Source organism: Lactuca virosa, chromosome 6 (assembly GCF_052849685.1).
Source record: "Lactuca virosa cultivar CGN04683 chromosome 6, Lactuca_virosa_CGN04683_v6, whole genome shotgun sequence".
NCBI classification, from domain to species: Eukaryota; Viridiplantae; Streptophyta; class Magnoliopsida; order Asterales; family Asteraceae; genus Lactuca; species Lactuca virosa.
In genome coordinates, this window is record NC_136431.1 from 251,339,231 (window position 1) to 251,352,003 (window position 12,773).

The 12,773-nt window shown below is 40.8% G+C and overlaps 2 protein-coding genes across 2 annotated transcripts; one reads left to right on the plus strand and one right to left on the minus strand.

The window, feature by feature from the left end:
• Positions 1–789: 789 nt before the first annotated feature.
• Positions 790–3,055, minus strand: LOC145119431 (glutamyl-tRNA reductase 1, chloroplastic-like). The gene is made up of 3 exons (XM_079055097.1): positions 2,655–3,055; positions 2,194–2,435; positions 790–2,081 (listed from the first exon to the last, which is right to left on the minus strand). The coding sequence occupies exons 1-3, from the start codon at positions 2,914–2,916 to the stop codon at positions 954–956; spliced, it is 1,632 nt and encodes a 543-aa protein (XP_078911223.1). The 5' UTR covers positions 2,917–3,055; the 3' UTR covers positions 790–953.
• Positions 3,056–9,735: 6,680 nt separating this feature from the next.
• Positions 9,736–11,661, plus strand: LOC145122442 (uncharacterized). The gene is made up of 3 exons (XM_079058046.1): positions 9,736–9,811; positions 11,000–11,249; positions 11,310–11,661. Exons 1-3 carry the CDS (start codon positions 9,736–9,738, stop codon positions 11,659–11,661), a joined length of 678 nt encoding a protein of 225 aa, XP_078914172.1.
• Positions 11,662–12,773: the final 1,112 nt, after the last annotated feature.

The following is a 12,773-nucleotide window of genomic DNA, read 5'->3' on the forward strand; positions in this document are numbered from 1 at the left end:
TCAACCCATCAAAAACTTCAGTTTTGGAACCAGCTATTCATAAAACTACCCGTGGCCGACCAAGTTTGTAGAAGAAGCCTTTCAAAGATAATCGAGTTGATTTGCCAATCGAAGATCTCCGTAGATGTAGTTGTTCAAATACGTCTAAACTTGGGTTAAGTTCCACGAAGATTCACGAACCACCAAGACATAGCTCGTTGCGGACCAACAAAACTATTCATATTCATATATGAATGAATTTCCAAATGTATTACATCCTTACATTAAGCAGGTACACGGTGTAAGAGGTGATGAACATTACGAATTCCGTGCAATCGCTTCTTGTCTCGGTCTTCATCAAGATGAATGGTACCAAGTTCGAGTTTATTTAATGGATGAGTTAAACATATACTACTGAATATGGTGACATGTTTGGAAGTGAATATCGATTTCAACTCTATAACTCTTTGAATTTCTTTGGCGAAGTTGCTCCACTTCAGAACTGGATGATTATGCTGATACAGTGTCCTAATTGCTTCAAGATATAACTTGATATTACATTGTTTTAGCTGAGACGTCAATACAACGTACTTACCACTTCGGTCTACTCCACCACCAATTCATAAACGCATTGCTATTGCAATTGGGCTCGTTCATGGTAACCATTATGTCAACCTAGAGCTAGAAGGAGAATACACGATGCCTCCTATTACGCCACAATGGATTCATTGCAAACGTCGTCCGTATACGACACAATGGATTCTAAGACCTGGACCCCTTAATGTATAGAACCAATCAAAGAAGAAAACATGAGAAAATTATATCTTTATATTGATCAGATCAGTAAATGTAATTACAAGGATGAACAACATTCATGACATTACAAGGAAAATTTCCCTCTTATTTCACATAACCAAAAAAACAAGTGTGTTATGCAAAAAAAAAAAAAAAAAAAAAAAAAAAAGTCTGAAACCTCACTTTTGTTTTTCAACTTTGGCTCGAATCTTCTCTTCCAAAACAGACATCTCCGTCTCCAAATTAAACATTCTGTTCAAAGCATGCATATTCTCAAGCGTCTCATCCAAAGTCCGATCATCACTTCCGTCGTATCTTAGATGCTGCAATGGCCCATGAAGAAGCTTGTTCACAATCCCACGACTCAAAACCTCAACAGCTTTTCTCGTATTGTTGTTCACATTGTCCCCCATTTTCTCCAAACATTTCTCCAAATCACTAGTTCTGATCTGTTCAGCGTAAGCCCTAAGTTTCCGAATCGTCGGAACTGTTTCCAGAGAATCTCTCCACGCTTCAAATAACTTCAATTCTTCATCGATAATCATCTCCGCTTCCCTCGCTTTCCGGAGCCGGTCTTCACGGTTAGCGGCGACGACTTCCTTCAGATCGTCGACGTTGTACGCTTTTGTACCTTCCAGATCTTTAACGCAAGAACCGACGTTCCTTGGGACGGAGATATCGATGAAGAGACGGTTTCCACCGACGGATTCGCTCACCGGAGGAAGATCGATAACATGTTCCTTCAAAAACAAAGGGGTTTCCGACGCCGTGCTGGTGAAAATCACGTCGGCTTCGGCGGCAGAACTCATCATTTCGTCGAGCGGTTTGTAAACGATTTCGATGTCTTTGAACTCGTCTCGGAGCAAGTCGACTCGTTCGACGGACCGATTCACAACCACTATTTTCGTGCATCCTTTTGACATCAAATGCTTGATGACTAGTTTTCCCATTTTTCCAGCTCCGATGAGTAAAACTCTAGCGATGGAATGGGCGGAATTGGGAAGTTTCATTAGGGCTAACTCCACGGCGGCTGAGCTGACGGAAACTGCTCCTTCGGCGATTTTGGTTTCAGTTCGAACACGTTTCCCGACCATGATGGCATGCTTGAATAAACCGCTAATGTTCCTTCCAAACCCTGCGACTCCTTGGCTAACTTTAGCGACTTGTTTCACCTGAGCGAGGATTTGGCCCTCTCCGAGCACCAATGATTCGAGTCCGGCGGACACTTGGAAGATGTGGCGGGTTGCGTCACTGTTGTATAGCAGAAAACGGTGATCGGAAATCTCAGAAACTGGGATTCCACCAGTCTGTAGTTAGAAAGACAAAGACAAACACAATCAATTCAACTTATGATGATCAATTTCAAACGGTACAACATTCAAACAACTTTTTAGATGAAGTAAATGGAAAAGCTAGTACCTTTGACATCCATTCAGTCACTTCTTTTACTCCTCGATGCTGAGACAAAGCTACAACATAAATCTCCATGCGATTACATGTAGACAGAACAGCAGCTTCTTCTATATGGTTCAAAGCACATAGCTCTTTGATTGCTCTTGGCCACTCTGCTTCAGGAATTGCAAGTTTTTCCCTCATTTCTACAGGACAAGTATGGATACTAAGCCCAATAACTATAATGCTACTCTTTTCTTTTGTATACCCTGCATAATTAAGAAAAAGATTTTTATAAAACTTATATTATTGCCGAATAAACAGTTCTATATGTTGTTAATCATGGGTTACTATACAATGTCTGAAATCAAATACGAAAATGTAGTTCTTTCGATTGGGAATTAAGAAATTGGAATTCGTTTTAACTAATGCAAGCTGAATTTCTATAGAATTTTGTGAAACTGAATCGGAATTTTGGGAAAACTTACTGTCAGCTGCCGAGGTTTTGAGCTGTTCAAGAGCAGAGATACTCGAAGCATTTCCAGATGAATTCTCAACGACAACATCTGAAGAAGCAGTAGAATGTGATTCACACCTAACAATTCCTCTTTGAATTAGGGTTCTTCGAGATTTACACGAAACCCCAATTTGATAATGAGAAGTTGGCGGAGATGAAGCGGGAGTAGCAGTCGCATTGCTGAGGAAGAGAGTTTCGAGTTTTGCACCTGCAAAAGCACTCGATACCGCCATTGATGCGCAACAACAACAAACTCAAATCCTTCGAACAATCTTCCACGCACCCTAATTCTAGAGGAGACAAGCTTCAGAGAAGGATGGCTGGCTGGGGCTTGTGTCGTTGAAATATGGTAGGCGATGAAATAGAGAGAAATTGAGGGCCAGGAGAAGGGATTTCAATGCGTTTTGATTGGCGGATGGTGTCCACGTTTTATCCACACTCTCATCTCCATTTTCATCTCTCTTCCCACCACTAATATAACATTCTTTTTATTTTTGGGTCCCACTTACTTGTAAAATAAGATATAAAAACTCGTTGGTTTCAACTTGGACTATGTAGCTTGTCATCTTGAATCCTTAGTTGTTTTAAGTAGTTTAGTTATATTAGTGTGCATCTATCAACACCATCACCACCACCACCAACCAACAAAGTACCCGAAGGATCTCATTAAAATAGGGTAGGAAAAGAAAATGTCAACGTTTATGATCATGCCTTTTAGAACGATTGTGTCACCTATAAGACCTTCAGTCTGTAGAAGAGACAAGCAGATAAGAAAATCAGTTAAAGTGAATATTAAAAAGCCGAGTTCTATCGCCGAGGTTCCGATAGTGTGCGAGTATCCTGATGTTTTCCCCGAGGAGTTGCCGGGTTTGCCTCCCGAGAGGCAGGTGGAGTTCTGAATTGATTTGATTCCGGGTGCGGCGCCTATTGCCAAGGCACCTTATCACCTTGAGCCGCCAGAGATGCATGAGTTATCCTCACAGCTCCAGGAGCTACTGGGGAAAGGGTTCATCAGACCAAGTAGCTCACCGTGGGGAGCTCCGATCCTTTTTGTCAATAAAAAGGATGGTTCACACCGGATGTGCATTGATTACCCGGGAGTTGAACAAGCTGACGGTCAAAAAACATTATCTACTTCCGAGGATCGACGATTTGTTCGATCAGTTGCAGGGGGCATCTTGGTTCTCCAAGATTGATTTGAGATCTGGATATCATCAGATGAGAGTCTGCGAGGAGGATATTCCGAAGACAGCCTTTAGGACTCGTTATGGGCACTACGAGTTTGTGGTGATGCCTTTCGGGCTCACCAACGCACCGGCGGCGTTCATGGACCTCATGAACCGGGTGTGCAGGCCCATGTTGGATCAATCGGTGATCGTGTTCATCGACGATATTCTTGTGTACTCGAGGTCCAGGGAGCAGCACGAGGAGCATCTTAGAGAGGATCTGGAGTTTTGAGGTCGAAGAGGCTATATGCCAAATTCTCCAAGTGTGATTTCTGGTTACGAGAGGTCCAGTTCCTGGGACATCTCGTTAATCAGAATGGGATATTGGTCGACCCGGACAAGATTGAGGCAGTTATGAGTTGGGGGGTGCCGAGATCTCCGTCCGAGATTAGGAGTTTTCTGGGATTGGCCGATTACTATCATAGATTTATCAGGAATTTCTCCAAGATCGTTGTTCCTCTCACCAGATTAACCCGGAAGGGTGTTACATTTGCTTGGGGGGCCGAGCAGCAGACCTCATTTACGACTCTTCGCCAGAGATTGTGCGAAGCCCCGGTGTTAGCCCTTCCCGAGGGAGTGAAGGATTTCGTAGTTTACTGTGATGCCTCTATATCTGGGATGGGAGCGGTGTTGATGCAGAGGGGACACGTGATCGCATATGCATCAAGGCAGTTGAAGCCTCTTGAGACAAGGTATCCCACCCATGATTTGGAGTTGGGGGCGGTGGTGTTCGCCCTCAAGATCTGGCGTCACTATCTGTATTGAGTCTGGTGTACCATATACACGGACCATAAGAGCCTGAAATACCTAATGGATCAACCCAACTTGAATATGAGACATAGGAGATGGTTGGATGTAGTGAAGGACTATGACTGTGAGATCTTATATCATCCATGCAAGGCTAATGTGGTAGCCGATGCCTTGAGTCGCAGAGCCGAGAGCGCTCCGATCCGTGATGTGTGTATGAGGATGACGGTGATGACTCCAGTCTTAGATACCATCCGAGAGGATCAGGTTGAGGCTGTGAGACCAGAGAACCGAAAGAGAGAGCGTGTGATTGGGCAGGTTTCCGAGTTTGTGATGGACAGTCGCGGGCTTATGATTTTCCATGGGCAGATTAAGGTGCCCTATACAGGTGGAGCTCGTCGTATATTGTTAGAGGAGGCACATAGATCGAGATTCTCGATCCACCCAGGGGCCACTAAGATGTATTTGGACCTAAAGAGAGACTATTGGTGGCCCTGTATGAAGAGGGACGTGGCATGGGTTGTAGAGAGGTGCTTGACCTATCGTCGGGTTAAGGCGGAGCACCAATGTCCACATGGTCCTTTGCAGCCTTTAGAGATTCCCCAGTGGAAGTGGGAACATATTTCTATGGACTTTATCACCAAGTTACCGAGAACTGTACATGGGGTTGACGCGATATGGGTGATTGTGGACCGGATGACGAAGAGTGCTCACTTCCTCGCTATCAGTGAGAACTCTTCTACAGAGAGACTGGCCGAGATTTATGTGAGAGAGCTGGTAGCTCAGCATGGAGTGCCGACCTCGATAATGTCAGATCGAGACGTGCACTTTACTTCCAGGTTCTGGAGGAAATTTCATGAGGAGTTGGGTACCCGGTTACATTTCAGTACCGCATACCATCCGCAGACAGACGGGCAGGGCGAACGGATGATTCAGTCACTTGAGGACATGCTGCGTGCATGTGTTATGGACTTCGGAGAAAGTTGGGACACTTATCTGCCCTTGGCTGAGTTTTATTACAATAACAGCCATCATTTGAGTATTGGTATGCCTCCCTTTGAGCTTCTATATGGGAGGAGGTGTCAGACTCCCATTTGTTGGGGATAGGTAGGGCAGCGAGTGATGGGTGGCACTGAGATAGTGCTGAAGACGACCGAGCAGATTCAGCAGGTCAGACAAATGTTACTGACCGCCCAGAGTCGCCAAAAGAGTTACGCGGATCGGCGACGATCCGAGCTAGAGTTCCAGGTTGGAGATTTTGTCCTCCTGAAGGTATCCCCATGGAAAGGGGTGATCCGATTCAGGAAACGGGGCAAGCTGGGCCCCCGATAGATTGGTCCTTTTAGAGTGATCGCCAGAGTAGGTAGGGTGGCCTACCGGTTAGAGGTACCCGCAGAGTTGAGCCAGATTCATATCACCTTCCACGTGTCCCAACTGAGGAAGTGTATAGCCGATGAGACGGCAGTGGTACCATTAGAGGACATTCAGGTTGATGCGAGCCTGAATTATATTGAGCGACTAATTGCGATTATGGATCGGAAGGTGAAGGTTCTGAGGAACAAAGATGTGCCTCTGGTTCAGGTCCAGTGGCAACATCGGAAGAGGTCCGAGTGCACTTGGGAGCCGGAGTCCGAGATGCGCGGGCAGTATCCAGAGTTATTTTTGGAACCTAACTTCGAGGGCGAAGTCTGATTTCTAGTGGGGGAGAATTGTAACATCCCAAGACCAGGTATACCTTATAAGCCCTTGTTCTTTTGGTAAATTGTCAAGTTTAGCCCTTATTGAAAAAAGGTGGTAAATGAATACGTGGGGCGTACGCGAGTGTACGCTCAGCGTACTCATATGCGTGTTTTTGACGCGAAAGCCAATTAGTACGCTAGGCGTACCAGAGGGTACACTGGGCGTACCAGAGGGTACGCTGGGCGTACTAGGCCCAGAGTGAAAACCCTAAATTGGGGTGTGTCCCTATATAAAGGATATGATGGCCTCATTCCTGGCCACCATCTTCAGACAAACCACCCTCTAAAACCCTGATCCTCGTTCTTGAGCTTGTGTGTGTCCATTTGAGAGCCTTTAAGTGATTTTATGTGTTCTTGGAGTCAAGAAGGAGCTTTGGGAGAAGAAGGAGTGAGAGTCCAGGCCTTGGATCTGAGCATATCTGAGTTGGGAGCTTCATCTAGAGGTATAAAGCTCCAAGCTTTCTCACTCTTTTGATTTATGCATCATAGTAGAGTCTTTTAGGGTTTTGTCCCAAAAGTTGGAGACTTTATGAGATAATTGAGCCCCAGAGACTATGATCAACCCCTTTGAGTGTATTTAGTGGTGTAGTGTCATAAAAATCAAGACTTGGACGTTGGAATCAAGCCATGCATGAGATATGAGCATTTTGAGATAAGAGAGTGAGAGTTTTGTGTGTTTGTGACCTAATCAGCCATACAAAGGCTTAAAGTCACTGACTTTATGGGGTAAGAGCTATTAGGGAGTCTAGATCTGTGATATAAGCCAAGGTCTTAACTGATTAAGACCAAATGAGTAGGAAGAGTGAAACTGGGACGTACGCTGAGCGTAATCCCAGTACGCGCCGCCTTGGGGTCGAGCATCCCCGATGCCTGCATGACAGCAGAGTACGCCCAGCGTAGCGACCTGGTACACACAACGTACGCTCTTTCGTTGACTTTTGGTTGACTTTTAGGGTTTTGTCAATTTGTGGACTATTAAGGCCAAGGAGGGGGAAAATGGTCTTTTACCCTTCTGCGAGCTTGTAGAAGGGTTAGTATAGCTTTTTGAGAGCCGCTATTAATTAGGGATAATTATCGTATGTGTTAGGCGGAGGCTAGCCCGATGATTCGAGTTCGAGGTTATCCGATTTCTTACGAGGTGAGTCTTCTCACTATACTTACCATGAGTGGTATCTTTGTGTCACCGGGGTGTCTTATGTGCTTACCTGCGTATTGTGATATTCTGCATTATGTATTTGTGATTTATGCTGAGTATTATTATTATGAGCTTATTGAGTTAGGACCAGAGGGCCCTCCCGAGTCGTGGGACCGGAGGGTCTTCACTGAGACACATTGACCGGAGGGTCGTATTGAGTTAGCCTCGAGTGGCTAATGTGATGTGTGTGGTATTTTGGGGAACTCACTAAGCTCCGTGCTTACCGTATTATGTGTTATGTGTTTCAGGTACCTCTCAGGATCACGGGAAGGCACCGACTTGATTGTACACACACACCCGAGTTGGAGTTATGTTTTTGGAGGATCCTGGATTTGTGTTATAAACAGTTTTGGAACATGTGTTTTGATAACTTGATGTTTGTGGAATTTTGTGATTTTGAAATGAGATAATTGGGTTTTTAAATGAAAATTTTTGTTTGAAAATTTACGGTGTTACAACTTGATCCGTTGACTTGTAAAACCCTAATCAACTGTAATCACTTCACTGTCTTTGTTGTACATGCGCTTCAAAATGTTGCAATCCGGCCTCAGAAGTAAAGAGTAGACACGGAATCTTTATATGGTAAGTAGATGATCTTGATGTTTTATTTTTGAAAAAGTAAAAATCTGACCTTTGTTTTGTGTTAAGAAGTTGGAATGCCTACCTTGTTCACCATTAAACTGTATCACAATGGTGAGTTTTTTAGATTTCCAGACGTGAAGTACATTGATGGTATTATCTCATATGTTGATATGGTGGATATTGATGAGTTTTTTGTTCACCAACTCAACATAATGATGAAAGGGTTGGGCTATGTTGTACCCCCGATGATCTACTACCACTTCCGGATATCTAACTGTGATTTCATTGTGGACGTCATGCTTTGGGTAACAAAGAAGATGTATGCAACTTTGCTCAGTTTGTGAATGACAACAAGATAAGGCATGTATACACAGAACATGGTATCACTAACTTACACACTTATTTCATGAGTCCTGATGGTCCTAGAAAGATTATTATTGAAGAGATTAGTGAGGCGCGTGACATGAATGAACCATCCGCTAGTAATACAGTTCAAATGCCTGAAAGAGAGACATCCCATGTTTTAATTGTTGAAAATGGTGAGGTTGACTTAGGTGATGTGAATTCCAAGAGTATAATAGTGTCACCAGAATATAATAGGAATAGGGTTTGGAAACATGACAAACGTATTTCATCTTGTAGTAGGAAGTTGAACATTGACCTTATAATTGGTATACATATAATAGATGATCGGGTCATAAATGATATGGGCAAAGGTAAAGAACACCATGAAGATACCATTGAGCACATACCTACCACAGACCTTGTGATTGGTGCTAACTATGATGATGGTGCTAACATTGAGAATATACCTACCATGAACCATGTGACTGACTACCATATAGATGAAATTGACCTCTTAGCTTCCATGGACCACAAAGCTGCAAATGATCACACAAATTTTCCTGATGATTAGGAGAACTTGTTAGATTTCATGATTAAAGAAGATTTTCTTATGGATCAAAGTGTATTGGATCATGAGGATATGGTACAAAATAATTGCATGGATGACCACGGTTTCATGGATGAAGAAGAGATATAGACTCTTGAACAAGAAGAAAGAGAGATCCCTCAACAAGAATAAAGTCATATCCCTGCACAAGAACCTGTTATGGAACAACAAGAGTACACTCATAAATAAGAGAGTGACCAAGAGAAAATAGAGAATAATAACAATATAGAGGGTAGTGATGGTAGCAAGACAATGACTATTGGGTAGATGAGGACAACATCATAGAAGATGTAGAGGTGGATGTGGTTGATTCCTACATGAATGTTTACACAAAATCTGAGTTCATTGGTGAAGGAAATAAAAGGAACAACACAATTGAGGTTACATAGGATGGGTCGGATGAGTTAGATGTGATTGATAATGATGAATTTGATTCACATGGATAATATTTTGAGTTTGATGTTAAAAAAAATGGATGTTTTGAAGGAATTAGGGAAAGAAAAAATGTGTTCACAAGGTGAAGTACACAAGGCTACTTTTTAAGTTGGGGAAAAGTACAAAACCAAAAAGGATGTGAGGAGAGAGTGGAGTTACATGTGATGGAAACCATAATGAATTTGTTCATCAAGAAAAATGACAAAACTCCTTTAAAGGAAGCGTGTAGGGGATTGGTAGGGGTTAGTAGTGGTTAGTGGGCCAGGTGGGGCAAGTGGTCCAAGTAAAAGAAAAAGTAAAGACAATGGTGTTGACTACCCAAAGTGTAGTTGGGTCCTACACACTTCTAGGTAAAAAAAATCAACAAAAATGATTCATAAAAACATACAAGAAGACATACACTTTCACCCAATCTCTAAAAATCAAATCATGCAATTCCAGTTTCATATCCAATGTAATCATGGATCAAATCAAGGAAAACCCAACAGTACCCCCACGTGAAATTCAAGATCAATTGCTAAAGAAGTATAGCATATATGTTTCTATTCATAAGGTCCTTAGAGCTAAATCTTTTACAACAAAGTAAGTTATTGGGGATTAGACAAAGCAATATGCTTTTCTAAGAGACTACATAATGGAGTTACAAGTAATAAATGAGGATACAACTGTGAAATTAAAGTTGGAATATGAACCCAATCTACATAATATAACATCAAGAAAATTCAAGAGGATTTACACTTGTTTGGGTTAATTGAAGAAAGATTTTAAGCAATGTTTGAGAGATTTTATTGGGCTAGATGTGCTTTATGAAGGGCCCTTTCCCTAGGTAAATTCTGACTGTTGTTTCTCTTTATTCAAATAATGGGATTTACTTACTTGCTTATGTTGTGGTGGAGGCTGAGAACACTTCAGGATGGAAATGGTTTCTTAAATGTCTAGGTGATGATTTGGACTTACATATAAACTCAAACTTAACATTTATTAGTGACAGACCAAAGGTTGGTATATATTTTGTCAATTGTACTTAATTTGTTGATTCGTTTTATATTATAATCATATTCTATCATGATTAAGGTATTCTTCCAGCTATTGCCCAGATGTTTCAAGCTGTTGAACATAGGTTTTCCATTAGACATATATATATATATATATATATATATATATATATATATATATATATATATATATATATATATATGAGGAAGTCCTGGAAGAATAGGGAGTATAAGGACCATTTGTGGAGATATAAAACAACAACAACCATCCCTGAATTTGAGCATTACATGACGAAGTTTAGTCATTATGATGTTCAAGAATATGAGTGGTTGAAGCATATCCCTCCACAACATTGAGCAAGATCCCACTTTACAGGTGTACATGATTATTTACGTACTTATTTGTTAAAAGCATATAAATGATATGTTATTTCTAATTATGTAGGTAAACCTTTAACTGATATGCTATTGAATAATTTGTGTGAAGTGTTTAATAGCAAATTGATTATTGGAAGAGATAAACCAATTATTACCTATTTGGAATACATAAGAGAGTATATTATGAAAAGGATTGTGAATGTTGGTAAGGTTATAGATAAATCCTGGGGACCTTTTACACCTACATCAACAAAACGTTTAGGAAAAAACATAGACAATGTTGTTGAGTACACTGGTAGATTTAATGGATCGAACAAGTATCAGGTGCAAGGACCATCACATGACCAATAGGTAGTTGATATGCAATGGGTATGCAGCTGCAGAAAATGGGAGCTAACCGGTATACCATGTAAAGATGTCATTGTAACTCTAAATGACATGGAAGATAATGGTGAAAATATTGGTAATATGAGCTTGTATGTTGATAAGGTATACTGTTTGGAAACCTGGAAAAATGTGTATGCATTCGAAGTTGATCCAATCAAGGGGAGGATGATGTGGCCTAAAATTCAATGTCCAATCACTATCACCCCTCCCCCACTCCATAAACTGCCAGGGAGACCAAAGAAGAAAAGAAGGTTGAGTGAAGAAGAGGGGAGAAGGAGTCAAAGTCAAAGTAAAAAACAAAGGCATGGAAGTCATGGTACAAGTGGAGTTGAAGCTAGTTAGGGAAATAATGGATGAGAAAAACTGACAAGGAAGTATGTTGGTGTTACTTGTAGTAAGTGAAATAATAGGGGCCATAATGCAAGAACATGCAAATGACAAGGAAGGGAAGTTGGGATGAAATCATAAAGGTTATGACTACTTGTTAATTATGTAGTTTTAGTGTTTGACCCCTTGTAATAGTTTGTCTTGTTTTGGTGATGCTTTTGGGTTTTAACAATGTACTAGTTTGACTTGGTGTTGGTTATGGTTTGGGTGTGAAAAATATATATCTTTTAGAAGTTAATTATGTAAAATTATAGGTACATACTTTGCCCACTTTTGTTATCTTGGTTTTCTTACACATATTACTTGTATACATTACAATTGCATGTCATTCACATTAATAACAAACATGTAATTTCATTGATTTTTGAATTGTCATTACAACTGTAAAAAAGTTGGTTTAAACTAGACCATAACCAAACTAAGCCATAACTTTACACAAACATTACAATAACAATCATCCTACATTACACCATAACAAAAACAACAAAGGAATAACCTACATTACAACAACCATCCCTAAATGTAAGGGTCAAAATGTTGTAATTAGTCGAAGTGTATTTTGCACTCTTCGAATGTTTTGTAATCTATTTTACTAAGGCGCTTTTATTCGAAGCTTAAGTGTCTATGCCTTAGTATATTTTTGTACGCTTTCTGATTCCTATAAATAGGGATATTTACTAGAGTTAGATAAGAGTTTTTACAAACCTGTCTTTGTACTCTGTAAACATTCGAAAGCGTAATAGAGCTGAAACAAGATCATATTTACATCCGTTGTTCAATCTCGCATTCTTACTTCATTTTATACTCTGATTCATTTTATACTCGATTAATTGGTTCATCAATTGGTATCAGAGCTGGAATCACATCTGTGATCTGATTTTCACCTATTCAAAAAGTTTTTGAATCAACTTTTTGGTTCAAAAGTTTCCGCACTTTTTGATAGTGAAAAATTTGTCTAGATCTTAGTTTGTGATTCGATTCTGCATTTGAATTGTTGAATCGAGTGTTCTTCTTGTAATTCCGATTTGATTCAACTAGTTTGTTTTCAAATTTCCAAATTTTCTTCA